Raw genomic sequence first — 26608 nt, forward strand, 5'->3', positions numbered from 1 at the left:
ACACATCGCCTCGTTCTCCTGCTTCTCCTTCCTTCGAAGTCATCACAGATAGATCCCAAAGGACAGAAATCCTCGCCTAACGTCGAAAGAATTGAAAACGCGTGTGAAGAGGAGCATGACTACGCTATGGATGTGTCTCTGCTAAATAAATCTGGTAATGATTCCACGCCGCCAACGCAACCCATGGAAAAGAAGGCCAAGTCGACTGAAGTCGGTGTGGGTGATGAAGTTTCTAATAAGACTATTTTGGAGGCAATATTGGCCCTGTAAAAGAGAGTGGATGTGCAGCTAGTTGACTTTAGTGAGCGAACAAAACAAAGCAGCACCATGATTGCTAGCTTAGCGAAGACCCTCCAGTTCAACACAGAGATACTGACAGAATGTAAAAAGAAAGTAGAAGATCTGGAGAAACAAAACAACCACCTTTGCAAAGAGAATAATGAGCTTAAGGAGAGAGTCAAAGAACAAGAAAGGTTCAGAATGTGGTGGTGCCTCCGGATAAAATGTTTGGAAGAGAAGAAAGATATCCGTACACAGGTCGCCCAAATCCTGGTTATGATTGCTCCAGATATGGGAATAAGCAGTGGACATTGTCCACAGAGTAGGAAAGAAGATTGACAGCAAGATCAGGCATATCATCGTTCTCTTCACTAAAAGATGGGTGAAGGAAGAAATCTGGCGGCAGACCAAAAACTCTTCGGTCTGTAAAGAGAAAGGCATCCGTTTTGTCCAGGTGCTGCCACGGGAGGATTGGGAAGAAAGACGGAGGTTGTGGCCTCTACAGGTGCTGGTCATAAAATTTGAATATCATCAAAAAATATATTTATTTCAGCAATTCCATTCAAAAAGTTAAACTTGTATAATGTATACATTCATTCCACACAGACTGATATATTTCAAGTGTTTATTTCTTTTAATGTTGATGATTATAACTGACAACTAATGAAAACCCCAAATTCAGTATCTCAGAAAATGTGAATATTGTGAAAAGGTTCAATATTGAAGACACCTGGTGCCACATTATAATCAGCTAATTAACCCAAACATATCAAAGGCCTTTAAATGGTCTCTCAGTCTCGTTCTGTAGGCAACACAATCATGGGGAAGATTGCTGACTTGACAGCTGTCCAAAAGACGACCATTGACACCTTGCACAAGGAGGGCAAGACACAAAAGGTCATAGCTAAAGAGGTTGTCGGTTCACAGAGCTCTGTGTACAAGCACATTAATAGAGAGGCGAAGGGAAGGAAAAGATGTGGTAGAAAAAAGTGTACAAGCAACAGGGATAACCACACCCTGTAGAGGATTGTGAAACAAAACCCATTCAAAAATGTGGGGGAGAGTCACAAAGAGTGGACTGCAGCTGGAGTCAGTGCTTCAAGAACCATCACGCACAGACGTATGCAAGACATGGGTTTCAGCTGTCGCAATCCTTGTGTCAAGCCACTCTTGAACAAGACACAGCGTCAGAAGCGTCTCGCCTGGGTTAAATACAAAAAGGACTGGACTGCTGCTGAGTGGTCCAAAGTTATGTTCTCTGATGAAAGTACATTTTGCATTTCCTTTGGAAATCAAGGTCCTAGAGTCTGGAGGAAGACAGGAGAGGCACAGAATCCACGTTGCTTGAAGTCCAGTGTAAAGTTTCCACAGTCAGAGATGGTTTGGGGTGCAGTGTCATCTGCTGGTGTTGGTCCAATGTGTTTTCTGAGGTCCAAGGTCAACGCAGCCGTCTACCAGGAAGTTTTAGAGCACTTCATGCTTACTGCTGCTGACCAACTTTATAGAGATGCAGATTTCATTTTCCAACAGGACTTGGCACCTGCACACAGTGCCAAAGCTACCAGTACCTGGTTTAAGGACCATGGTATCCCTGTCCTTAATTGGCCAGCACACTCGCCTGACCTTAACCCTATATAAATTCTATGGGGAAATTGTGAAGAGGAAGATGCGATACGCCAGACCCAACAATGCAGAAGAGCTGAAGGCCACTATCAGAGCAACCTGGGCTCTCATAACACCTGAGCAGTGCCACAGACTAATCGACTCCATGCCACACCGCATTGCTGCAGTAATTCAGGCAATATTGAGTGCTGTACATGCTCATACTTTTCATGTTCATACTTTTCAGTTGGCCAATATTTAAAAAAAAAAGTTTTTGTATTGGTCTTAAGTAATATTCAAATTTTCAGAGTTACTGAATTTGGGATTTTCACAAGTTGTCAGTTATAATCATCACAATTAAAAGAAATAAACATTTGAAATATTTTAGTCTGTGTGCAATGAATGAATATAATATACAAGTTTCACTTTTTGAGTGGAATTACTGAAATAAATCAACTTTTTGATGATATTCAAATGTTATGACCAGCACCTGTATATAAAGAATGTAGCAATCGTCTGAGTGACAACCGAAGGTAAGAGGCTAGCAAGTTAGCTAGCTAACTGTCACAACACAATAGTTACAATAGATTAGCGTATTGCAGGCATTAGAGTTTCAGCAGCAACAATAAGACCGATTTTCATATTTGGCCTTCAAAATAAGTCTGCAGGTGTGTATTGTGTACATTTTCACTCAAAAAACTAAAATATTAATGAAACAAATTACTATTTAAACATACATTACATAAGGTAAAGAATATTATAATGTGGAGCACATTGAGAAATGGTTTGAGCTTAAGTAAGATAAATGTAATAATAAAAAAATCTGATTTTATGTTACTGTTCTTTCGCCTAGCTTTGGAGAGGGATTGTGTTGCAAATCTGGGAGACGATTCATGAACAGTTTTACAGAATGGTTAATTGAGGGGGAGTACTTAGATTATTATTATGGAATGATGTTAAGAATGCATTGTCAAATAATGTTTAGAAGGTTGACAAGGAAGAGAGACTGGTGAACAGGAATGATGTTATTGTAATACATAAAAAACCGCTTGGTAGCATCACGTAAAAAATTAAATGTTGTGAGAAATGGAAGTTTGGATATAAACTTTCAAGAGGCTGGCTACAGCATGATGCTCAGGCTGTGGTGACTAGTTGTTCCTTGTGCGGCCAGTATGATAATGATAAAAGCAGAAACAATTAATTTATCATCGGAAATAAAAAGCTTGTAATCAATAAAATACCTTACTATCTCAATGAAATTGATGACGAACACATCATATGTTCTGGTCACTTTCTACGTATGTTCAACGTGCATTACAACATTTCAATGTATCAATTTATAGGCACAACAAAACTTATATTTATAATATTCTAACAATACTTAAGATTTATTTTCATACATTCCATATTCCCATATCTACATTCTCTGGAATTGCTGCTAGTCTGTATTGTTAAGTATATTTTTTATTTTTGCTTTATAGATTTCTTAAAGCTTTCTGCATAGATGTCACGTGCTATGTCATAAGAATTTCATTGTTCAAAATGACACTGTTAATTCAGTGCATTTAAGAAATAAAATACTTTGACTGAAATGTACTGAAATTAATGTATATGTGACACAAAAATGATATTTATAATTTTGGCTGGTAAAATGTTGTCATCTAGCACCAGAGTTAAAAATGTAATTCTGAACACTGTATGTAAGGGTTATTGTCGGATATTTTAAATGGAAAATGCTGCATAGGGTACCTTTAAGTAAGATTACTCAGTTTATTACCCGTTATTATTATTTATACATATTTAATCAAATCGCCCTCAATCTATTTTCATGTTTATAAAGTAAAAAAAGAAAATCAAGACAATGGGATTTTCACTATTTTAGACACAATAAAATTGACATCGTTTTTCATATTCTTTAAGGAAATAAACAAGTCGGTGCATAATGAGAAAGAAACTGGGCGCCGCAAGCTTTGAGAAACCAACTGGAAGTGGGGGAGGGTGTTCTATATAGGCAGAGCTTTCCTGGGCGGACCTTCCGTGCTGCGTGCCGCAGACAGACACGTCTTGCTGAATCTGAGAAGCCCCGCAGTTGCTGTCAGTCAGGTCCGGAACATGTTTTTATATTTCTGGTTAGGGCTGCAACAACTAATGGATAATCAAAAGTGTTGGCAACGAATGTCATTATCGATTAGTTGGGTCTCCATGAGACGGAGCAAAAAACATTTTTAAATATAGCAGAGGCTGAGATGGCAGAGGCTACACCGAAGGGAAGTTGCGAAATACCATCGTTATCGTTACCTGTATAAAAGAAATCTGTCCACACACTCAATCAAACAGACTCCAACCTCTCCACAGTGGCCAAGACCAGAGAGCTCAGGGATAAAATTGTAGACCTGCACAAGACTGGGATGGGCTACAGTACAATAGGCAAGCAGCTTGGTGAGAAGGCAACAACTGTTGGCACAATTATTAGAAAATGGAAGAAGTTCAAGATGATGGTCAATCTCCCTCGGTCTGGGGCTCCATACAAGATCTCACCTCGTGGGGCATCAGTGATCATGAGGAAGGTGAGGGATCAACCCAGAACTACACGGCAGGACCTGGTCAATGACCTGAAGAGAGCAGGGACCACAGTCTCAAAGAAAACCATTATTAACACATTACACCGTCATGGATTAAAATCCTGCAGCACATGCAAGGTCCCCCTGCTCAACCCTGCGCATGTCCAGGTCCATCTGAAGTTTGCCAATGATCCAGAGGAGGAATGGGAGAAGGTCATGTGGTCTGATGAGACAAAAATGTAGCTTTTTGGTCTAAACTCCACTCGCCGTGATTTGGAGAAAGAAGAAAGATGACTACAACCCCAAGAACACCATCCCAACCGTGAAGCATGGAGGTGAAAACATCATTCATTGGGGATGCTTTTCTGCAAAGTGGACAGGATGACTGCACCGTATTGAGGGGAGGATGGATGGGGTCACGTATCGCGAGATCTTGGCCAACAACCTCCTTCCCTCAGTAAGACCATTGAAGATGGGTCGTGGCCGGGTCTTTCAGCATGACAATGACCCAAAACACACAGCCAGGGCAACTAAGGAGTGGCTCCATAAGAAGCATCTCAAGGTCCTGGAGTGGGCTAGCCAGTCTCCAGACCTGAACCGAATAGAAAATCTTTGGAGGGAGCTGAAAGTCCGTATTGCCCAGCGACAGCCCCGAAATCTGTAGGATCTGGAGAAGGTCTGTATGGAGGAGTGGGCCAAAATCCCTGATGCGGTGTGTGCAAACCTGGTCAAGAACTACAGGAAACGTATGATCTCTGTAATTGCAAACAAATATTTCTGTACCAAATATTAAGTTCTGCTTTTCTGATGTATCAAATACTTATGTCATGCAATAAAATGCAAATAAATTTTTTTTAAAATCATACAATGAGAAAAAGTTTGAGGGCCGTGACGTGTTGGGGCTGGGGCTCGTACGCGAGCGCCTGGTGGCCGGGCATTTCCCCATGGGGCCCTGCCGGGCTCAGCCCGAAGGAGCGACGTGGGACCGCCTTCCCGTGGGCTCACCACCCACAGGAGGGACCATAAGGGGCAGCAGTCGAAGGCGGGGGCCTAGACAACCCGGATCCCTGGAGGAGCCTGAGATCGTGCGCGAGGTTGAGAGGTTCCGACTAGAGGTAGTCGGGATCACCTCTACGCATGGCTTGGGCTCTGGAACCACACTCCTTGAGAGAGGATGGACTCTTCACCACTCTGGAGTTGCCCATGGTGAAAGGCAGCGGGCTGGTGTGGGTTTGCTTATAGCTCCCCAGCTCTGCCGCCATGTGTTGGAGTTTACCCCGGTGAACGAGAGGGTCATTTCCCTGCGCCTACGGGTCGGGGTTAGGTCTCTCACTGTTGTTTGTGCCTACGGGCCGAACGGCAGTGCAGAGTACCCAACCTTCTTGGAGTCTCTGGGAGGGGTGCTGGAAAGTGCTCTGACTGGGGACTATATCGTTCTACTGGGGGACAGTGACACCTGGAGGGGCATGATTGGGAGGAACAGCCCCCCTGATCTGAACCCGAGCGGTGTTCAGTTATTGGACTTCTGTGCTAGTCAGAGTTTGTCCATAACGAACACCATGTTCAAGCATCAGGGTGTCCATCAGTGCACGTGGCACCAGGACACCCTAGGCCGCAGGTCGATGATAGACTTTGTTGTCATTTCATCTGACCTGCGGCCGTATGTGTTGGACACTCGGGTGAAGAGAGGGGCGGAGCTGTCAACTGATCACCACCTGGTGGTGAGTTGGATCCGATGGCGGGGGAGGAAGCTGGACAGACTCGGCAGGCCCAAGCGTACTGTAAGGGTCTGCTGGGAACGTCTGGCCGAGTCTCCAGTCTCCCGAGGGAGGCTGGAGATATTGAGTCCGAGGGGACCATGTTCTCCACCGCCATTGTCGAAGCGGCCGCTCTGAGCTGTGGCCGTATGGTCTCCGGTGCCTGTCGAGGCGGCAATCCCCGAACCTGGTGGTGGACACCGGAAGTAAGGCATGCCGTCAAGCTGAAAAAGGAGTCCTATCAGGCCTGGTTGGCTTGTGGGACTCCTGAGGCAGCTGACGGGTACCGGCCAAGGTTATTACAGTTTAGCATTTTTTATTTGTTTTTATTTCGTTTTGACTTTTTGTTTTCAAATTCAGTTTAGTTTTAATTAGTTTTTAAAGTGGGTTTGCTAGTTTACTTTATTTTTTGAAAATGCTTAGTTTTAGTTTAGTTTTTATTAGTTTTAGTGTTAGTTTTAGTCTTTTTTTTAATATGGGCTATTTATCAGGGGCAAGATTCAAAAAGGTCAGAAAAATATTGTGTAATAATAACTCAACAAAAACTATGTTGTTTAGGGGCAAAGTGTTATGATATGTTTATTTGGAGCAAGGCACAGATTCACAGATGTTAGCACTCAAAACCTGTGATAACCATGAATCATCATACATTTATATGTCTAGCACTAGTTTTGTTATGACCTTTGCCAAGAGCATAAATAGATAGAACTCAAAATGCAGATGATCACTTTTTAGTAGATTTGCTTTAATGTTTTGAAAAAAGTATCTGAAAGGGATAGTTAAAGTAATTCCTTCGTTAATAATGTTACACAGAACTTTATTATATTAAATTTCACGCCTTCACATTTAACACCCTAGAGGCCTAACAAATTCACACCCCATGGAAATTCCTTTAACGTTAACGTTACCTCTTACAAAAATCCACACGCCGTACCAAATATCTAACATTACACATCTTCTAAACAGAATTCACACTCTATACAAATACCACAGCTGTACAATTTTCACACCCTATTCTAAATTTATACAATAGCCTTCTGCCTACTCATCTGGATTGAAGCAGCAAACATTCAATGTAAAAGTAAAAATGACATAACATTATTTAATATTTGAATCACAGCTTATAGTGTTTTGACATCGACAACCCAAGTACATTTTACCTTAAACTTGCGATTAGTTAACTTTCTAAAGAAGGGGCAATCGCTTCTCGGGTAGACATTAACACACTGACAAAATTATATTCAGAATTTAAATATTTTTATACCACTTTTTAATGTGTGATTGTGTAAAGGTGTTCACGAGATACCAACCTTTCGCGAACTTCCTTCAACGTCTAACACTCGTTCTCATGGAGACGCGGTGTGCACGGAGGGGGGTGTGTGTGTGTGTGTGTGTGTGAGTGACAGAGAGACGGAGGGAGAGCAGGGAAAGGAAACACAGCTGAGCGAATACTCTGCGTGTTTTAAATAGCGTTAAAAAAGGAAAGACATTGACAAAGACGAAAACTAAGAACATTTACTCTATCATTTTATTTTAGTTAGTTTTGTCAACTACACATAACAGTTTTAGTTAGTTATCGTTTTTTTGTAATGCCTCATTTTAATTATTATTTCAGTTAACAACAATGTTTTTTCCCACCTAGTTTTTGTTTTTTTGTTCGTTTTCATTAACGATTATAACCTTGGTACCAGCAGGCCAAGCGGACTGTAACCTGGGTGGTTGTGGAGGCAAAAACTCGGGCCTGGGAGGAGTTCGGTGAGGCCATGGAGAAGGACTATCGGCTGGCCTCGAAGAGATTCTGGCAAACCGACCGGCGCCTCAGGAGAGGGAAACAGTGCCCTACCAACGCTTTTTACAGTAGAGGTGGGAAGCTGTTGACCTCAACTGGGGATGTCGTCAGGCGGTGGAAGGAGTACTTCGAGGATCTCCTCAATCCCGCCGTCACGTCTTCCATTGAGGAAGCAGAGGATGAGGGCTCAGAGGTAGACTCGTCCATCACCCGGGCTGAAGTCACAGAGGTAGTCAAGAAACTCCTCGGTGGCAAGGCACCGGGGGTGGATGAGATCTGTCCTGAGTACCTCAAGTCTCTGGATGTTATGTGGCTGTCTTGGTTGACACGCCTGTGCAACATCGCGTGGCGGTCGGGGACAGTGCCTCTGGGATGGCAGACCGGGGTGGTGGTCCCTCTTTTTTAGAAGGGGGACCAAAGGGTGTGTTCCAACTATAGGGGGATCACACTTCTCAGCCTCCCCGGGAAAGTCTATGCCAGGGTTCTGGAAAGGAGAATACGGCCGATAGAACCTCGGATTTAGGAGGAACAGTGTGGTTTTCGTCCGGGCCGTGGAACACTGGACCAGCTCTATACCCTCTATGGGGTGTTGGAGGGTTCATGGGAGTTTGCCCAACCAATCCACATGTGTTTTGTGGATTTGGAGACGGCATTCGACTGTGTCCCTCGCGGCATCCTGTGGTGAGTGCTTCGGGAATATGGGGTCCTGGGTCCTTTGCTAAGGGCTGTCAGGTCCCAGTACGACCGAAGCAGGAGCTTGGTCCGCATTGCCGGCAGTAAGTCAGACTTGTTCCCAGTGCATGTTGGACTCCGGCAGGGCTGCCCATTGTCACCGGTTCTGTTCGTAATTTTTATGGACAGAATTTCTAGGCGCAGCCAGGGGCCGGATGGTGTCAGGTTTGGGGACCACACAATTTCGTCTCTGCTCTTTGCGGATGATGTTGTGTTGGCCCCTTCAAACCAGGACCTTCAGCATGCACTGGGACAGTTTGCAGCCGAGTGTGAAGCAGTGGGGATGAGAATCAGTACCTCCAAATCCGAGGCCATGGTCCTTAATCGGAAAAGGGTGGCTTGCCCACTTCTGGTTGGTGGAAAGGGCCTGCCTCAAGTGGAGGAGTTTAAGTATCTAGGGGTCTTGTTCACGAGTGAGAGAAGGATGGAACGGGAGATTGACAGACGGATCGGTGCAGCTTCTGCAGTAATGCGGTCGATGTATCGGTCTGTCGTGGTGAAGAAAAAGCTGCACCGCAAGGCGAAGCTCTCGATTTACCGGTCAATACGTCCCTACTCTCACCTATGGTCATGAGCTTTGGGTCATGACCAAAAGGACAAGATCCCGGATACAGGCGGCCGAAATGAGCTTTCTCCGCAGGGTGGCTGGGCGATCCCTTAGAGATAGGATGAGAAGCTCAGTCACCTGGGAGGAGCTCAGAGTAGAGCTGCTGCTCCTCCACATCGAGAGGGGTCAGCTGAGGTGGCTTGGGCACCTGTTTCGGATGCCTCCGGAACGCCTTCCTGGGAAGGTGTTCCGGTTCCGTCCCACTGGGAGGAGACCCCGGGGAAGACCTAGGACACGCTGGAGGGACTATTTCTCCCGGCTGGCCTGGGAACGCCTCGGTGTCCCCCTGGAAGAGCTGGAGGAAGTGTCTAGGGAGAGGGAAGTCTGGGCATCTCTGCTTAGACTGCTGCCCCGGCGACCTGGCCCCGGATAAGCGGAAGATGATGATGATGATGATGATGATCATACAATGTGATTTTCTGGATTTTTGTTTTAGATTCCGTCACTAACAGTTGAAGAGTACCTATGATAAAAATGACAGACTTCTACATGCTTTGTAAGTGGGATAACCTGCAAAATCGGCTGTGTATCAAATACTTGTTCTCCCCACTGTAGTTACTATATTTTCATAATATTTGGGAACACATTATGGCGAATACAAAGGTAATGAAAATGTATTTGCCATTGTTTGCAAATAAATGTTTATTGATTGAACTAGCCAGTGAAAACATTTGGGAAAGGGAAACAGCTAGTAGTAGCCGGAAATAGTCCAGATGCACAGTAGACAGCAGGACTAGACAGCAGATGGGGATGTTACAGCTTTCATTTAAACTTGCGTCTTTCTGAACCTAGCCCTAACCCATGGCAATGCTGCCAAAAAAAAGTATAGCACCACTTTATGCTGAAGAACGACAAAAACAGTTTGTTGCGAAAGGCAGAACTCTCATGGCACTGGAGCACGAGCATTTACAGGGAAAACATGTTGTAGCCATGATCCCAGAAGATGAAGAGAGCTCTGCATGGTACGTTTATATAATACACATGTCATTCACTTTAGTTTGTATTCATGGAGTTAAGTCTTTAATTGAGAAATAGTCAATCTTGAATGCATGGCTGAGTTAACGTTAACGTCAAGTCTACTTGAGCACGTTAAGTTTGTGTATAGTTGATCAGCTCCCCTAGCCAAGCATTCACTTCGTTACTGATGAATTAACCCATTAGTATCAAATTTGGTGAGTTCTATATTTGTTCACAATAGAAATGTTGAGGTATTTAAATGCATTATAATTTGGATAAACATTTATTGCCTCTGTCAAACGTGTTTTTATTTGTTTTACAACAAATGAATACATTTGTTGTAAAGAAGGCATTGTGAAAGGATGCTTTATTTTAAATAAAACACTAACATTTAATTCTGGAATGTATGTATTTTTTCTACCCGATTAATCGACGCAGTAAATCTCAGTGAAATCTAGGTCAATCCAAAAAATTATAGGTTGTCGACAGCCCTAGATACTACATCATCCTCATATTTAACTCTAGAACTCAAGTGGAATTCCACTACTTTCCTCAAATTCTTTACATAAACTGAAGGAACTGATTTAGATCTGGGGAAAAAGGGTGACTTAGGTAAAAGTGGAGTATCCATAATTTGTATGTTACTTAAAGAAACACTGCAGAATCGTTTGCAAGACAATAAAATGACGACCCTTCCCTTCCCAAACAAGATCGGAATAGTATTAGATAGTCCAGTTTGGTTTATGGTGGGGGAAAAGTACTGCAAGTGTCTAAAGTGAGTATAAGGAGACTACAAGTCAATGCCAACTGATAGACTAACCAGAGATACGTTTCAATAAGGAAATATCTCAGACACTCGCCACAATTCTGTTAGATTTTTTTTAAATCTGAAACATGAGCTTTAAAACATTAACTGTGAATGTCTTCTGGTCATTAATGCTAATATTTATGCCAGTAGTACAGTAAAAATCTTGCATACGACCCCTTTAACCATAACTTCAAAATTACATCAAAATTACAGAAAATTACAGTAGCTTTGGTACATTTCCAGTAGCTTTGCAAATGTATTAAACAGTCACATGGAAGCAGTGAATTTGCTTTGCATGGGGAGAATTGTGGTACCTGGGTACTGTCTGATGGTGGACACAGAGCTGGTGATAGGGGTGTAGGTGTGCGCTAGGGGGTACGTTGACGAAGGGTACGTGGGCAGGAAGTACTGAAACTGAACTGGCATAGATTGCCTGTGGGAAAAAAAAGCACATCATACTAAGTGAATAAAAAACTTAGGCACCAGGGAATTACTTAAGCTGTCAATTGTACTAAAGGTCTAACCAAAATGTTATATCTCTCCTAACCCAAACCTTGCTACATTGGGCATCTGGAAGTAATACACTTGCTGATTACACACTACCGGCGAACCTGGTTACACTAGGTTACTTATCGGCCCTATGTACAATGCCAGTCAAAAGTTTGGACACACCACCACATTCAAGGACTGATCCTTCTCTAGTTTTGCTAGTGTCCTTGTCACTACTGATAGCTTGAGACGGTACCTGCAGCACATTCATGTAGCACAGCTAGTCCAGCTCCTCAAGGATGGCACATCCATATGTGCTGTCACGCAAGGAGGTTTGCTGTGTCTCCCAGTACAGTCTCAAAAGCATGGAGAAGATACCAGGAGACGGGCCACTACACGAGGAGTGCTGGACAAGGCCGTAGAAGGGCGTCAACCCAGCAATAGGACCAGTATCTGCTCCTTAGTACGAGGAGGAACATGAGGAGTACTGCCAGAGCCCTACAAAATGACCTCCAGTGGGCTACTGGTGTGCATGTTTCTGACCAAATTTTCAAACTGACAGATCTTCCAGTATGACCAATTTGGCAGTGGGTCAGTGATTGTCATATACTTGGAGGGTCGCACTGACCTCCACTTGCTAGCCAATGATACCCTGCCAGCTGTTAGGTACCAGGATGAAATCCTCAGATCAGATCTTATGCTGGTGCAGTGGGCCCTGGGTTCTTCCTGGTGCAGGACAATGCCCGGCCTCATGTAGGCAGTTCCTGGATGATGAAGACATTGATGCCATTGACTGGCCCCCACGTTCCCCAGACCTGATTCCAAATGAGAACCTCTGGGACGATATGTATTGGTGCATCCGACGCCGCCAAGTAGCGCCAGAGACCAGACTGGAGCTCAGTGATGCCCTGATACAGGTCTGGGAGGATATCCCGCTAGACACCATCAGCCGTCTCATCAGGAGTATGCACATATGTTGTCAGGAGTGCATACAGGTACGTGGGGGCCATACATACTGCTGAGTCACATTATGACTTGCTGTGATGAAATTCATGCAAGTTGGAACAGCTTGTGATTTACATTTTTTATGTTGACTTTCGGTGTGAGTTTGAATCCAGCCCTCAATCGGTTGTTGATTTTGGTTTCCAGACCGTTTGAAAAAGGAATTACACAATATCCAAGGAATTACACAATATCCAAGGAATTACACAATATCTCAAGGAATTCTCAAGGAATTACACAATATCCAGTAAAAATGTTGATCTTTAATATACTTCCTTCATCAAGACCCGATGTGTGATTTAAATGAAAATACTAAAATCACACATCACACTAATTTATTTGATCAGTATAATAGTGAACACATCAAAACTTTAAAATAACACGTTATTTTGTCACCAAATTTTTTTTGTTAAATTTATTGTAGATTCTTCAAAGTAACCACCCTTTGCATGACGAAAGCTTTACACACTCTTTGCATTCTTTGAACCAGCTTCATGAGGTAGTCACCTGGAATACATTTCAAATAAAAGTTGTGCCTTGTTAAAGTTTATTTGTGGAATTTATTTCCTTCTTAATGCATTTGAGCCAATCAGTTTTGTGACAAGGTAGGGTTAGTATACAGAAGATAATCATTACGTTGGTACTCTAGTATTCCATATTATGGCAAGAACTGACTCTCAAGAGGTCCCATGAACACATGAAAGGAAGACCGCAGAGTTATCTCTGCAGAGGATAATTCAATTAGAGTTACCAGCCTAATAACTGCTTCACAGAGTACAAGGGGATAAGTTCATTAGAGCAGCACAAATAATTGTTTCACAGAGTACTAGTAACAACTGACATCTCAACATCAACTGTTCAGATGGGAATGTGTAAATCAGGTCTTTTTAGTTGAATTGCTGTAAATAAACCACTACTGAAGGACACTAATAAGAAGAGACTTGATTGGGCCAAGAAACATGAGAAATTGACATTTGGTCTTTGGTTTGATGAGCCTAAATTTGAGATTTTTGGTTCCAACTGCCGTGATAATCAGACGCAGAGTGGGTGAACAGATGATCTCTGGAGGAGGTGTGATGGTGAGGGGTTGCTTTGCTGGTTTCAAAGCACACTCAACCAGCATGGCTACCACAGTATTCTGCAGCGATTAGCCATCCCATGTGGTTTGCACTCAGAGTCTGAAATGTACTTTTTGGCTCACCTGCCAGGTACTGGTAGATGAAAGAAATCCACCAGCCAAGCACATTTTTTACCGGACAAAATAATAATTTCCTTTTCGTGTCAGGAATACATTAATTTCAGTGCACTTCATTGAGATAATAAGTTATAATGTTGAATACAAACTTTTTATTTCTAATGAAAAATTTGTTGTTTCTGCTTTTATATTTAGAATATTGGCCACACACAGAACAACTCATCACTACAGTCTCAGCATCATACTGTAGCCCGCCTCTTGAAACCCATTTATCTCCAAACCTCCAATTCTCACAAAACTTAATTTTTCATTAGTCTCTCTTCCTTGTCAACTTAACATTTGACAATCCTTATTAAACATAATTCCCTACTAACCTAAGTACTCCCGCTCAATTAATCATTCTCTAAAACTGTTCATTAATTGCCTCCCAGATTCATAACACAACCCCTCTCCAAACCTAATGACCATAAGCAAAATAACATCAATAACATAAAAAATCTGATGTCCTTTATATTAGAAAGGTTCTCTACATTAACTTAAGCTGTAACCATTTCTCAGTGTGTTCCACCTTATAATATTGTTTACCGTATATAATGAACGAACGAAACAACTGTTCAAATGAACGGTAAAACTGGACAAGTCAGTCGTTCATAAGTCTTTTTTACTTAGGCAAAGGCTTTTTTCATCTTTTTTTCAAGACATCGGTAATCAACTAACTATATTAATTATTGTAGTCTACGTTCAATTATCAGTTACAAACATGTAGTCTTTATGATGTTCCTGCCTTGATCTATTTTTCTCTGCGAATGTACATAGAAGTTGATCGGAGAACTGAGCTGGAGGACCTGGTATGAAGCAAGTGATCATGTTGTAGAAATCCGCTGTCAAACGTTCAAATGAACAATACAATTGAACGAGTTACTAGAAAACAGATTTGTTCAAAACATCACTAATCTCTAATCTCTAATATTACCTGCATGAAGCTAATCCATTGTAACTCACCAGTTGTGACAGTTAGCTAGCTTCTTACCTTGGGTTGTCGCTCAGATGATGGCTACTTTCTTTATATCAATGTGACAGCCACTTACTGACAGTTCAACACAAACGTGCGCATGCACAGACACAGCCAGTTACTTTTCTCTGATCTCACTAGCTAGTTTGATACTCTGAACGTGCTGGACGTTGTTGCTCTGCTCTGATGTTTGTGCGATACTAAGTGTGCGTGATGGAATATGCACTAAGCTTGGTAAAGCTTGGTTTTCACAGCACTTAACGCGTCAACCTGCAATCTTAACCGCGTTCAGACTGCCGCTGGCCCGTGTCAATGGAAACACAAACAATTCTGGACTTTAGGGTAAAACACCTGTGTTTGGCACCAGTGGAAACAAGGCATAGAGTTTCACAAACTTTTGGCCCACAATGTCAATGTATTAACAGATGACAAGCACGTCAATAAATAAATGTGGGCTGTGTCCAGAGTCCTATAAACAGAATCCAGACCGAGCTGCATAACCTGGTGGAAAAGGACAGGGACAATCAGGTGTGGTGTAGGCAGTGGCACCAGGAATCCTTAACCCAAATGTGATGACTTGGGATGATTTGGACCCCAGAGTGAAGGAAAAGCAGTCAACAAGTGCTCAGCATATGTAGGAACTCCTTCAAGACTGGCGGAAAAGCATTCCAGATTGACTACCTCATGTTTGAGAGAATGCCAAGAGTGTGCAAAATTGTCATCAATGCAAAGGATTGCAACTTTGAAGAATCTAAAATCTACATGTATTTAACATAAATTGACACATTTTTGGTTACAACATGATTTAGTGTTCTTTAATAGTTTAGATGTCTTCGCTATTATTCTATGTATATAATAGTAAAATGTAAGAAATACTTTTAAATGAGTAGGTGTCCACACTTAGTGGACTAGTACTGTATGTAGCAAACACATTTTTTAATTCATGTTCCATCCTCTGGAATCAAATACTCAGATGCATGTATTATAGTCAAGGGAAAATGTGTCTGACCTGCTGTCACTGCGGGCCTCCATTGTGATGGGGTTTGGGGAGGAACGATGTCCAGAAATAGGGATCAGGTTGCCCCTGTCCCCAGGGTATTCCGGCTGTATCCTGGGAGAGGTGTGAGCTATCGGCTGGGGAACCACTTTAGCTGAAAAGAATGGAGGTGGAATGAGTAAAAATTTGCCATGTTCTATTTAACAACAAAATCACAGAGGATTTAGTTTGATATAATGTGAGCTAAAAGACGACAGTCTGGTACAACACATCTGACCACACAGAAATTGTCACAGTCTGAACAGCTTCTACCCATCTCAATTACTTAATCAGATGAGTAAAAATGCCAAGAAATATCACAATGCTGCTGCAGGCCAGCCACTTAATGAACAAGAAGCTTACCCACTGGGATGTTGGACATAGTGACTGCTGTGGCGTGGGACAAATGAGAAGACACGGTCATGGTGACAACGTTACTGTTGTTCATTTGAGAGTGGGGTCCCGAGCCTGGTTGAGATACGATTGTATGATCATGTTAATGACAGTACATCATTTAAATTTCTCTTTCTCAGCACTGGCATCGTACCTGTGGTGCTCAGCGACGGAGCCGGGTTGGTTGTCAGTAATGGTGCTACGGCTGCCGCAGCAACGGCAGTTACACTGCTGAATATTGGCTTTTGTGCCATAGCGTGGGGTAACTGGGGTTTCTGAACCCCAATGGCAGAATGGGAGGGTCAGGGGTGATGCGCGTGGAGCCGTCCCGAGATTGGGGAGGACGCTGGATGCTCAGAGAGGCTGGAGAGGGTTGGATGGTAAGTCCTGGACGCCTGATGGATGACAGAAAAGGGACAACATGGTGTTTTTTATTACATATAATTGCAATAGCTGGAATAGAATGGGGATCACAAAAATTATCTCAGTGGGAGTCATCCAGACAAATTTCCTAAAGTATCGTCAATAAAAGTAAATACAAATTATATATTAAATGTTTGTACACTACCGTTCCTAAGTTTGGGGGTCACTTACAAATGTCCTTGTTTTCGAAAGAAAATGTAATGTTGTCCTTTAAATAACTTGAAACTGTGTAGACATTGCTAATGTTGTAAATGACTATTGTAGCTGGAAACAGCTGATTTCCAATGGAATATCTACATAGGAGTACAGAGGCCCATTATCAGCAACCATCACTCCTCTGGTCCAATGGCAGGTCCTCAATTGGCAGCATCATTAAATACTACCCACGAAACACCAGTCTCATCGTCAACAGTGAAGAGGTGACTCCAGGATGCTGGCCTTCTAGGCAGAGATGCAAAGAAAAAGCCATATCTCAGATTGGCCAATAAAAAGAAAAGATTAAGATGGGCAAAAGAACACAGACACTAGACAGAGGAAGAATTCTGCCTACAAGTCCAGCATCCTGGAATCACCTCTTCACTGTTCAAAGTCAGTCTTTTATTTATCAATTGCACCGAAAAACATTGCATCATTCTGAACAACAAAGTTCTTGTGACATGGCATGTAACATCTATGCAGTAAGAATTAGGAAATATATAAAGAAAAAATATAGCAGAACTATACATAATGTAAACTAGCAGCAATTCCTAAGAGTGAAGAATGGGGTATATGTACGGGTAGATATGGGGTAGAAATAAAATAAAATATTATAAATATAAGTGTTATGAATGCCTACATTAAATGGTATATTAATATATTTAATGTACATAAAAAGACATCAGAGCATTGACATTTTCATGTGATCAATGTGATAGATGTTGGATGAAAAGCCTTATGGCCTGAGGAAAAAAAACTGTGAGTCTGGACATGCGTGCCCTGATTCTCCGGTAGCATCTACCAGATAGCAGCAGGGTGAACAGACCATAGACTGGGTGGCTGTAGCCTTTGATGATGTTCCATGTTTTCCAAAGTCATCATGTATGGTAGATACCTTGCATGGAGGGAAAATGGCAGCCGATTACACCCTCTGCAGATTTCACCACCCCCTGGAGGGCCTTGCTTATATCAGCAGCGACGCAGCTGCTGTACCAGGCAGTAACGCAGCCTGAGTGTATGCTCTCAATGGTGCACTTGTAAAAGTTGGTGAGAGCCTTTGCAGACATGCCAAACTTCTTGAGTCTCCTCAAGAAGTATAGTCACTTTTGGGCAGTATTCACTGCCGAGTCAGCTTACCAGGACCAAATGAGGTCATCTTTGATGACACACCGAGGAACTTGAAGTCGGAAGCTCTCTCCACTTCAGCGCCATTGATGTGTATGGGGTCATGACCCCCACTCTGCCGCTTCCTGAAGTCCACAATCATCTCCTTAGTCTTGCAGATGTTGAGAGAGAGATTGTTGTCCAGTTACCATGTAGCCAGGTCCTCCACCCCCTCTCTGTAAGCGTTCACATCATTGTTGGGGATGAGACCCAGGATGGTGGTGTTGTCCCCAAAACTTAAGGATGATGTTGGAGCTGTGTGTGGCCACGCAGTCATTCATGAAAAGGGAGTACATGAGGGGACTGAGTATGCAGCCCTGGGGAACTCCAGTGCTCAGGGTCAGTGCAGAGGAGGTGAGGTTGCCCATCCTCACCACCTGGGGTCTGCTCATCAGGAAGACCAGGATCCAATTGCAAAGGGAACTGTTAAGTCTCAGGGTCCTGAGTTAAGAACAAGCTAAACAGGCACAACAGTGTTGAATGCTGAGCTGGAGTCCACGAACAGCATCCTCAGGTATGTGTCACCCTTTTCCAGGTGGGAGAGGGTGGTGTGTGTCGTCAGGGCGATGGCATTGTCCGTAGATCTATTTGGCCGGTATGCAAATTAAAAGGGGTCCAAGGTGTCAGGAAGGGTGGAGCAGATGTGGGTTCTGACCAGCCGCTCAAAGCACTTCATGAAGAAGCTAGACACTCAGGCAGGTGATGGAAGGTTTCTTCGGTAGAGGAACTATGTTGGTCTACTTGAAGCAGTTGGGGACTGCTGAATGAGCCAGATAGAGTTTGAATATAGAGGTGGCCTTGAGATTGGGGCAATTGGTCTTGACGCTCCATAGGGGTTTATCAGTAATAGTGCAATTCAGCAGAACAGCATCCTGTGTCCAGAAATGTATGGCAAATTTACAGCTTCTTGGGTTCACTGAAAGTGTGACCCCAACATGAACCATGAGATCTTCAAGTTAAGTTAAGGACACTCAGGAAGTGATGAGGGGCAAGAGATAAACTCCGCCCTAAGGGGAACTTCCAAAGAAGGATGGTCAGATGGCTTGATGGTTGGTCAGATGGCGTGATACTTGAAGATTTGGTATAAAGATACAGGGGCAAGAGATAAACCACGCCTTAAAGGGGACTTCCAAAGGTGATGATCATATGGCGTGATGTTTGAAGACTTTGTATAAAAGCCATGGTCCTGTACTTAGAATTTGGGTGTATCTGCAGAAGGGCTTTAATGTCTGTCACTCTCCTATGATTTTCATTAAAGTCTATTGGATTCACAAGTTCCTGAGTTTAAGTGCTTTTTGTTTTAGTCGTTGTGGACATGGTTTTCCACGACGTAATTGGCGATCTAGCCAGGAGTTGGACAGAGACAGTGTTGCTTGACTGAACTGCCTTGGAGAAACTGGACTGAGTTACACAAACGGTGGCCACAACAAAGGTAAGCAATTTTGCTTATTTTGTTTGTGTAATTCAGATCATATAACTGTGGTTGGACATCTAGCACTGGTCTTCCCAAATTTAACGAAACTTGAATGCACACAGTATTTTTGAATGCACATGGTATTTTTGAATCCAATACACTGTATGCATGCTGTAACATTGTAAATAAGTCACTGTTGTTAGAAAAAGCCTGGTACGGACGAACGGGCCGGCAGGGGTTGTGAATGAGTGCCTGTCACGTAGAGACAGCACGGGTTAGACCTGCGGGATAGTGTGCACAGATTACTTTGGTAAGGTAGCTGAGGCAAGGGCTGGCTGGTGCGTGTGTGCGAACGATTCACGGCTTGGTACAGTAGCCTCGGCGACGGCCTGTGTTTGTGGAAAAGGCACTACTTGGTAAGGTGGCCTGTGGGAGTGAGTGTAGACAACAAATGGTAGGGGTAAAACAGACCCGCAGCTGTGTGTCTGTGTGTGTAAGAGATACGGTCCGACAGGGTCATTCCTCCCATCGGGAGTGTGACAGGAGTCCTGTGGACGCGTGCGAGCACGAATGAGCTACACGGAGTTGGTGAAGGTGGCATTCCTCTATAGGAGAGAAAGAGAGGGACGCGGTTAACTAAGTCTGTGGGAGTGTGTGGGGAAGTTTAGGTTAGTAATAAGTAATCTGTATATACATTTATACCAATATATGTGTGTGAAACGGCCTGTATAAACGTATGTGAGAGCTTGGGTGTGTTTGAACAGATTTCTGTATGCGAGAGTATGAAATGAGTATGGCGAATGTATGAGAGGAGAACGTCTGGAAGGGTACCCAAATGTGTGCGTATGAACGGTGTGTCTAGGTTGCGGACGGAGAGGGAGAGAAGTTGTGTGCTTGAGGGTGCGAGAGCTGCGAAAGTGGCAGACAACATACAGGGAAAGAGAGAATTAGCTACTTTGTTTAAAAGGTTTTTGTTATCCTGTTATTGACGTTAATATAAGTACCCCGGTTTCTAATAAATAATTTGTGTAACTCAGAAATTGTTCCGTGCTTATGATTAGCGAGTGACGACATGAGTGAGGGGACCACAAACTCCAGATTGTTTGTGAAACGTAGATTCTATGATGGTATAGATCACAAAATATTCATAGGACCCGATGATACCTCTGTACATTTATTCCTGACGCAGATATTTGAGTACTGCATAGTTTTACAATATCACACGGCCACAAGACAATGAATAGGAAGTCACGACTTCTCCGAGTCAAAAGGGGTACAGCTAATTTGGATCACGTCAGGAGGACTCAGACTATGGTCCAGTCAGCCAGATTTAGATGAGGCTATTATCAAACAAATATATTGTCCAACTGAGGAAGTGTGGTTTTAAAAGCCAAATTAGATATAATACAAGGACATTAGTTTCGTTAGAGTTTGTTAGGAGTTTACTTACGCATAGGCATTTGTCACGGTTAGATCCGTGTCTTAAGGATATTGGTTTCCCGCTAATAATTTCATAAATTGACGGGGGCTTGCTTACATTAATCACTGCTGAGACCCGTATCTCAAGGTATATTAAATCTCTGCTGACAAGTTCGTATATATGTTAATCACGTCTCGATTTTTGTCTCATCACTCCCTTGAAGATAGCTGTGTCTGGGAGAGGAGCAAAATAGAGGAAGGAAAATTTGGCTACCATCCCAGAAAAATGAGGGTGCTTCTAGGACTCCCTCTGGGAGCACGCAGGCAATAAATTGGTGGAGCTCAACACATAGATAGGGCAAAGGTCTAGGGAAACAGTGAGATTAGACAATTACAGTGACACTAAATCAAACATTTAGCTTACAACATGGCAGGCACACCAGTACAGATGCTAGCCAAAAGGTTTCCTCTGTGTGGGAAGCAGATTGAAAAGGTATCTAAGACTTTAGAAAAACAGACTAAGAATTTAATGCCTGGATGGCCCAAAGACGGAACCTTTGATGACGGCCTAAGGGAAAACCTGCCATCCAAGTAGATTGTAACAGAGAATGTCTAGATTGGTTGGAGCATACTAAGACGGGAGGGGAGAAACTGAGAGAGAGGAAAAAGAAGTCCAAAAGCTGTCAGCGGAAGCTTGACGAGCAAGTAGAACAACTTAGGGAGTCCACAGGATGACACAGATAGCCAGGAAGGAGAGGAACAGTCTGAGGAGGAGTGTGAGGAGGCCACAGCTGCTTCTGGTCACTATGGCAGGGAGCTAAAAGGTAGACTGAGAAGTGCACACACATTAAAAACACCCAGTCATTATACCAACACGGCACCAATTCTAGTTAAAGGGCATCAACATCATTATGTACCATGGCCAACTCAGGACATGGAGGGCCTGGTTGTGAAATTACTTCATCTCCACAATGGGGCTGGAAAATGGATTAGAATGCTCGAAGAATTGACCACGGGTAAATACTGACGACATGGGACATCAAAGCCTTGCTGGTCAGTGCTGGATATGACTAAAACGGAGGCGGTGCTAAAAGACGGTGGCACGGCATGGACAATCAGGAGTGTTGTTGGAGATGGGCGGCCTTTCGATCCCTAGAGGCATTTACTGTGGAAGGCCCTGAGGGATGAGTTCCCTGCTGTAGTGGACACTGATGTTTTGAAGGGAGCTCCACTGGGGGACACAGACAGCCCTGCTGAATACTTACAAAAACAGGCAGACAGATGGAGGATGGAAACTGAACATGACCCGGAAACTGAACATGACCCAGAAACTGACAAACTGGTGTCTCATATGTTCATGAAAGCTTTGCTGGAAGCAATGCCGGCTCCAATAAGAACCAAGCTGGAGGATGCTGTGGAGCTGACCACATCAAAGACTCACAAAGAATTCAGAGACTATTTAGTTCATGCAGTTGACAGATACAGGCAGAATGAAAAAAGGCCGGCTGAACAGGGAAGGGACATTCAAAGAAAGCTCACCTAATTACAGTTGGATGAACTGACAAAGAGGAAAAAGACACAAGCTCCGGTTACAAGAGAGGCCCCACCTGAGGAATACGCAATGGCACCCGTCCTCCAGGGAGGTCAACGCCCAGCACAGCAGCTGCAGACTGTGTATGGACCACCCCAGAAACCAGTAGGAAATGTGTACACACAGCCCCCAAAACAATATCAGAATAATAGAGGATATTTGCTTTCACTTATGGGGGTAAACAATACAGATATACGAGGTTGCCCCAAGGGTTCAAACACTCCCCACACATTTTCAATCAGGTCCTCAAAGCAGACTTAGAGGAGCTTGTCCTGGAGGGAACACTACTTCATTATGTCGATGACCTGCTGATATGTGCTCCCACCTTGGAACAATGCCATGCAGACTCCATTAAGTTGCTGCAGAGATTAGCTGAGAGGGGTCACAAAGTGTCACGAAAAAAGCTCCAATACTGTCAGACAGAGGTTGAGTATCTGGGCAGGACCATAGCTCACCAGATGAAAGCCATCTCCCAAAGTCATCTAGAGGGATTGAGTAGTGCACCGCGTCCTCAGACGGTGAGTCAAATGCTGACATTTTTGGGGATGACAGGGTTCAGCTCTGATTGGATAGAAGACTATGCCATTAAGGTTGCTCCTCTCAGGGAGCTTATGAAAGAGGTTGGGTAACAGCAGTTGAGTGCCAAATTACACTGGAACTGCGACGCATTGGCAGCATTTGAAACTATTAAACGAGACATGCAGTCTGCACCTGCACTGGGAACACCTGACTACACCAAGCCATTTCTGTTGTATGTTGCCAAAAGGGCCAAGGAATACGCTTCAGCAGAGTTAATGCAGGAAACATGTAGTGGCAAAGGAAAACAACCCATAGCGTACTACAGTACAAAGCTCGACTCTGTAGCACAGGGCTATCTACCTTGTTATCAAGGCCTAGCCGCGGTACAGTATGCTTATGACAAAGCGTCCACCATCCCCATGGGTTATCCAGTGAGCATTTATACTCATCACAAGGTGATGGAGTTGATAGAGCGGGGGAAGTTTGTATTGACTAGACTAATGCCAGATTTTTAGACTACTTACCCTGACATCACCATTAAGAAGTGTACTACTGTAAATCCAGCGGAGAGAATCCATCTGGAATATGAGGGAGAGCCACATGACGGTGTGGCAGAGTCGTTAACTTTTACCAGACTTCGACTTGACCTCCTTTCACTCCCCATTGGTGGCACCCACTGCTCTCCTTAGGGTTCTGATCAATAATGCGCATGATTTTGACCACTGCGCGCAGGGAGAAATAATGAGGAAGATCACCCACCAGGGGTTCTGGTCACCGTACATGCAGGCTACAGTAGATGTGGCCCTCACAGAGTGTGAGGTGTGTGCGAAAAACAACATAACGCCATTGGCCCACATTCCAACACCAGAAGGACCGTTCAGACATTTAGTCATGGACTATGTGGATATGATAAGACCTATCCATGGAAAACGGTACATGCTGGTGGTAATTGATAGGTTCAGCAGATGGATAGAAGCAACCCCCTCGAAGGACCAGGAACGATAATAAAGTTCCTGACAAGGGAGGTGATGCCAAGGTTTGGCATACCGTCAGAAATCAGTTCTGACAATGGGTCAGCTTTTATTCAGAAAACTTTGAAGCAGGTGATTCAACACCTCAACATCAAACAGAGGCTGGGTTGTGTTTACCACCCCCAGTCCCAGGGCATGGTAGAAAGAGCAAACGGCACACTAAAGGCCAAGATCAATAAGATATGTGCCAGTGCAGGTTTGAATTGGGTTGATGCTTTACCAATAGCACTAATGAGCTGTCGCAGGGAAGCTAACAGAACCACGCACCTAACACTGCATGAAATGCTTACGGGTCGACCCATGCCTGTGCCTCGGGGCCCTCACGAAGGGCCTCCTCTGGAGCAATTGGAGCTGGAATTCAGGGAATATATCAGACAACTAACTGCTGTACATGAGCTTATTTACAAACAGCAAAGTGCGCGGGTACCGGAGCCAGAGGACGATCAGCCCAGAGCAGTGGTTCCTGGAGCCCAGGTTTACATCAAGGTCTACAGGAGGAGGTGAAACGAGCCAAGGAGAGACGGCCCCTTCAGAGTGACCCAGGCTACGGCAACGGCGGTAAGAGTGGAGGGCAGTGACACCTGGTATCACCTCAACCACTGCACCAAAGTCCCACGAGGAGCGGGACAACATGAGGAGGATGAGCATACTGATCTTCCAGGCGGCAGTCTTCTTCTTCTTTTGCAGGCACCAATGGACTGCCAGACCTGAATACTCCCCTGGTGGAAGCCTTCATGAACCAGTTGTATGAAGAGATTGATACAGTGGGGAAGAACAACCCTTCTAATTCACAGCAGGACGTTACCACTTATGATAGGTCATTGCGCAGACATTATCCATGCCCATACAGGATGGGCCATTGCCAATACTGCAGCAAAGGACACCCTGCTAAAGATGGACATTTTCACCACCCTGAGCCCTACAACTGTGCTCTTTGCCAAAGGGGGGATTGCCCCCTGTGTGCGAGAAAGGACTGTGCACCGCTGAATATCAATTCTTGAATAGGACTGTTCTTTAATAACGATAATGTCAATGCCTTGGGCGACAAAAGGCATTTTTGGGGGACGCATACGGACTGTTGTATTTTTTTAATCTTTTTGTATTACTGATTGTGTTTCTATTTCCTGTTACCCCCTCACACATTACCTCATGTGATATGGGAATATATTATGTAATCAACCTTATTCTGCCTCGTGTAACCACTATCCTCATGTGAACCCTAGTATGCTACCTCATGTTTGGACTAGTCATTATATTTACTCTGTTTGTATCCATATACTCATTTGGAACACCATAGTTTGCGAAGGCTCAAAAAGAATCCTGCATACGCTTACACACACACCCATGTCCCACTGATTGGATAGGTTGGTAAGTCTTTTACTTCTACTCAGACAAAAAGAGGGGAAGAGGTTTGGCTTCCAGCCTCTGGGGATGACGGTTGACGAGTAGCAGGACATGAAGATGTTCGAGTTGATTTCAACTCCCATATAGGTACTAAGATGCTCCTCCTCACCTGGCACTCTCAGGCCTAAATTTAAGTGGCTTTTTGAAGCCACTAAGGGGGGATATGTGACGGAATTTTCCATAAACTGCATATATAATCACACGTTTAATGAATATATCAATATGCATGCATAATCACACCTTTTAGGGCATATATTAACGAGTGATCCAAAAACACTATGAGTTCTTAGATGATGCAGCCCACGCACACACACACAGACAGAAAGGCCTCAGAAAACATATGGCCTTGAGATTGGGGCAATTGGTCTTGACGCTCCATAGGGGTTTATCAGTAATAGTGCAATTCAGCAGAACAGCATCCTGTGTCCAGAAATGTATGGCAAATTTACAGCTTCTTGGGTTCACTGAAAGTGTGACCCCAACATGAACCATGAGATCTTCAAGTTAAGTTAAGGACACTCAGGAAGTGATGAGGGGCAAGAGATAAACTCCGCCCTAAGGGGAACTTCCAAAGAAGGATGGTCAGATGGCTTGATGGTTGGTCAGATGGCGTGATACTTGAAGATTTGGTATAAAGATACAGGGGCAAGAGATAAACCACGCCTTAAAGGGGACTTCCAAAGGTGATGATCATATGGCGTGATGTTTGAAGACTTTGTATAAAAGCCATGGTCCTGTACTTAGAATTTGGGTGTATCTGCAGAAGGGCTTTAATGTCTGTCACTCTCCTATGATTTTCATTAAAGTCTATTGGATTCACAAGTTCCTGAGTTTAAGTGCTTTTTGTTTTAGTCGTTGTGGACATGGTTTTCCACGACGTAATTGGCGATCTAGCCAGGAGTTGGACAGAGACAGTGTTGCTTGACTGAACTGCCTTGGAGAAACTGGACTGAGTTACACAAACGGTGGCCACAACAAAGGTAAGCAATTTTGCTTATTTTGTTTGTGTAATTCAGATCATATAACTGTGGTTGGACATCTAGCACTGGTCTTCCCAAATTTAACGAAACTTGAATGCACACAGTATTTTTGAATGCACATGGTATTTTTGAATCCAATACACTGCATGCATGCTGTAACATTGTAAATAAGTCACTGTTGTTAGAAAAAGCCTGGTATGGACGAACGGGCTGGCGGCTGTTGTTAGAAAAGCCTGGTACGGACGAACG

The 26608-nt window shown here is 43.7% G+C and overlaps 1 protein-coding gene across 1 annotated transcript in view; it reads right to left on the minus strand.

The window, feature by feature from the left end:
• LOC105007163 (histone deacetylase complex subunit SAP130-like) overlaps positions 1-26608 on the minus strand; it is an 80117-nt gene that overhangs the window by 12503 nt on the left and 41006 nt on the right. Inside the window, 5 exon segments of the mRNA XM_013132490.3 lie at positions 11407-11525; positions 15800-15941; positions 16190-16294; positions 16374-16521; positions 16524-16614. Coding sequence (XP_012987944.2) covers positions 11407-11525; positions 15800-15941; positions 16190-16294; positions 16374-16521; positions 16524-16614 — 605 coding nt within the window.

The sequence above is a fragment of the Esox lucius genome, chromosome 3 (genome assembly GCF_011004845.1).
Source record: "Esox lucius isolate fEsoLuc1 chromosome 3, fEsoLuc1.pri, whole genome shotgun sequence".
NCBI classification, from domain to species: Eukaryota; Metazoa; Chordata; class Actinopteri; order Esociformes; family Esocidae; genus Esox; species Esox lucius.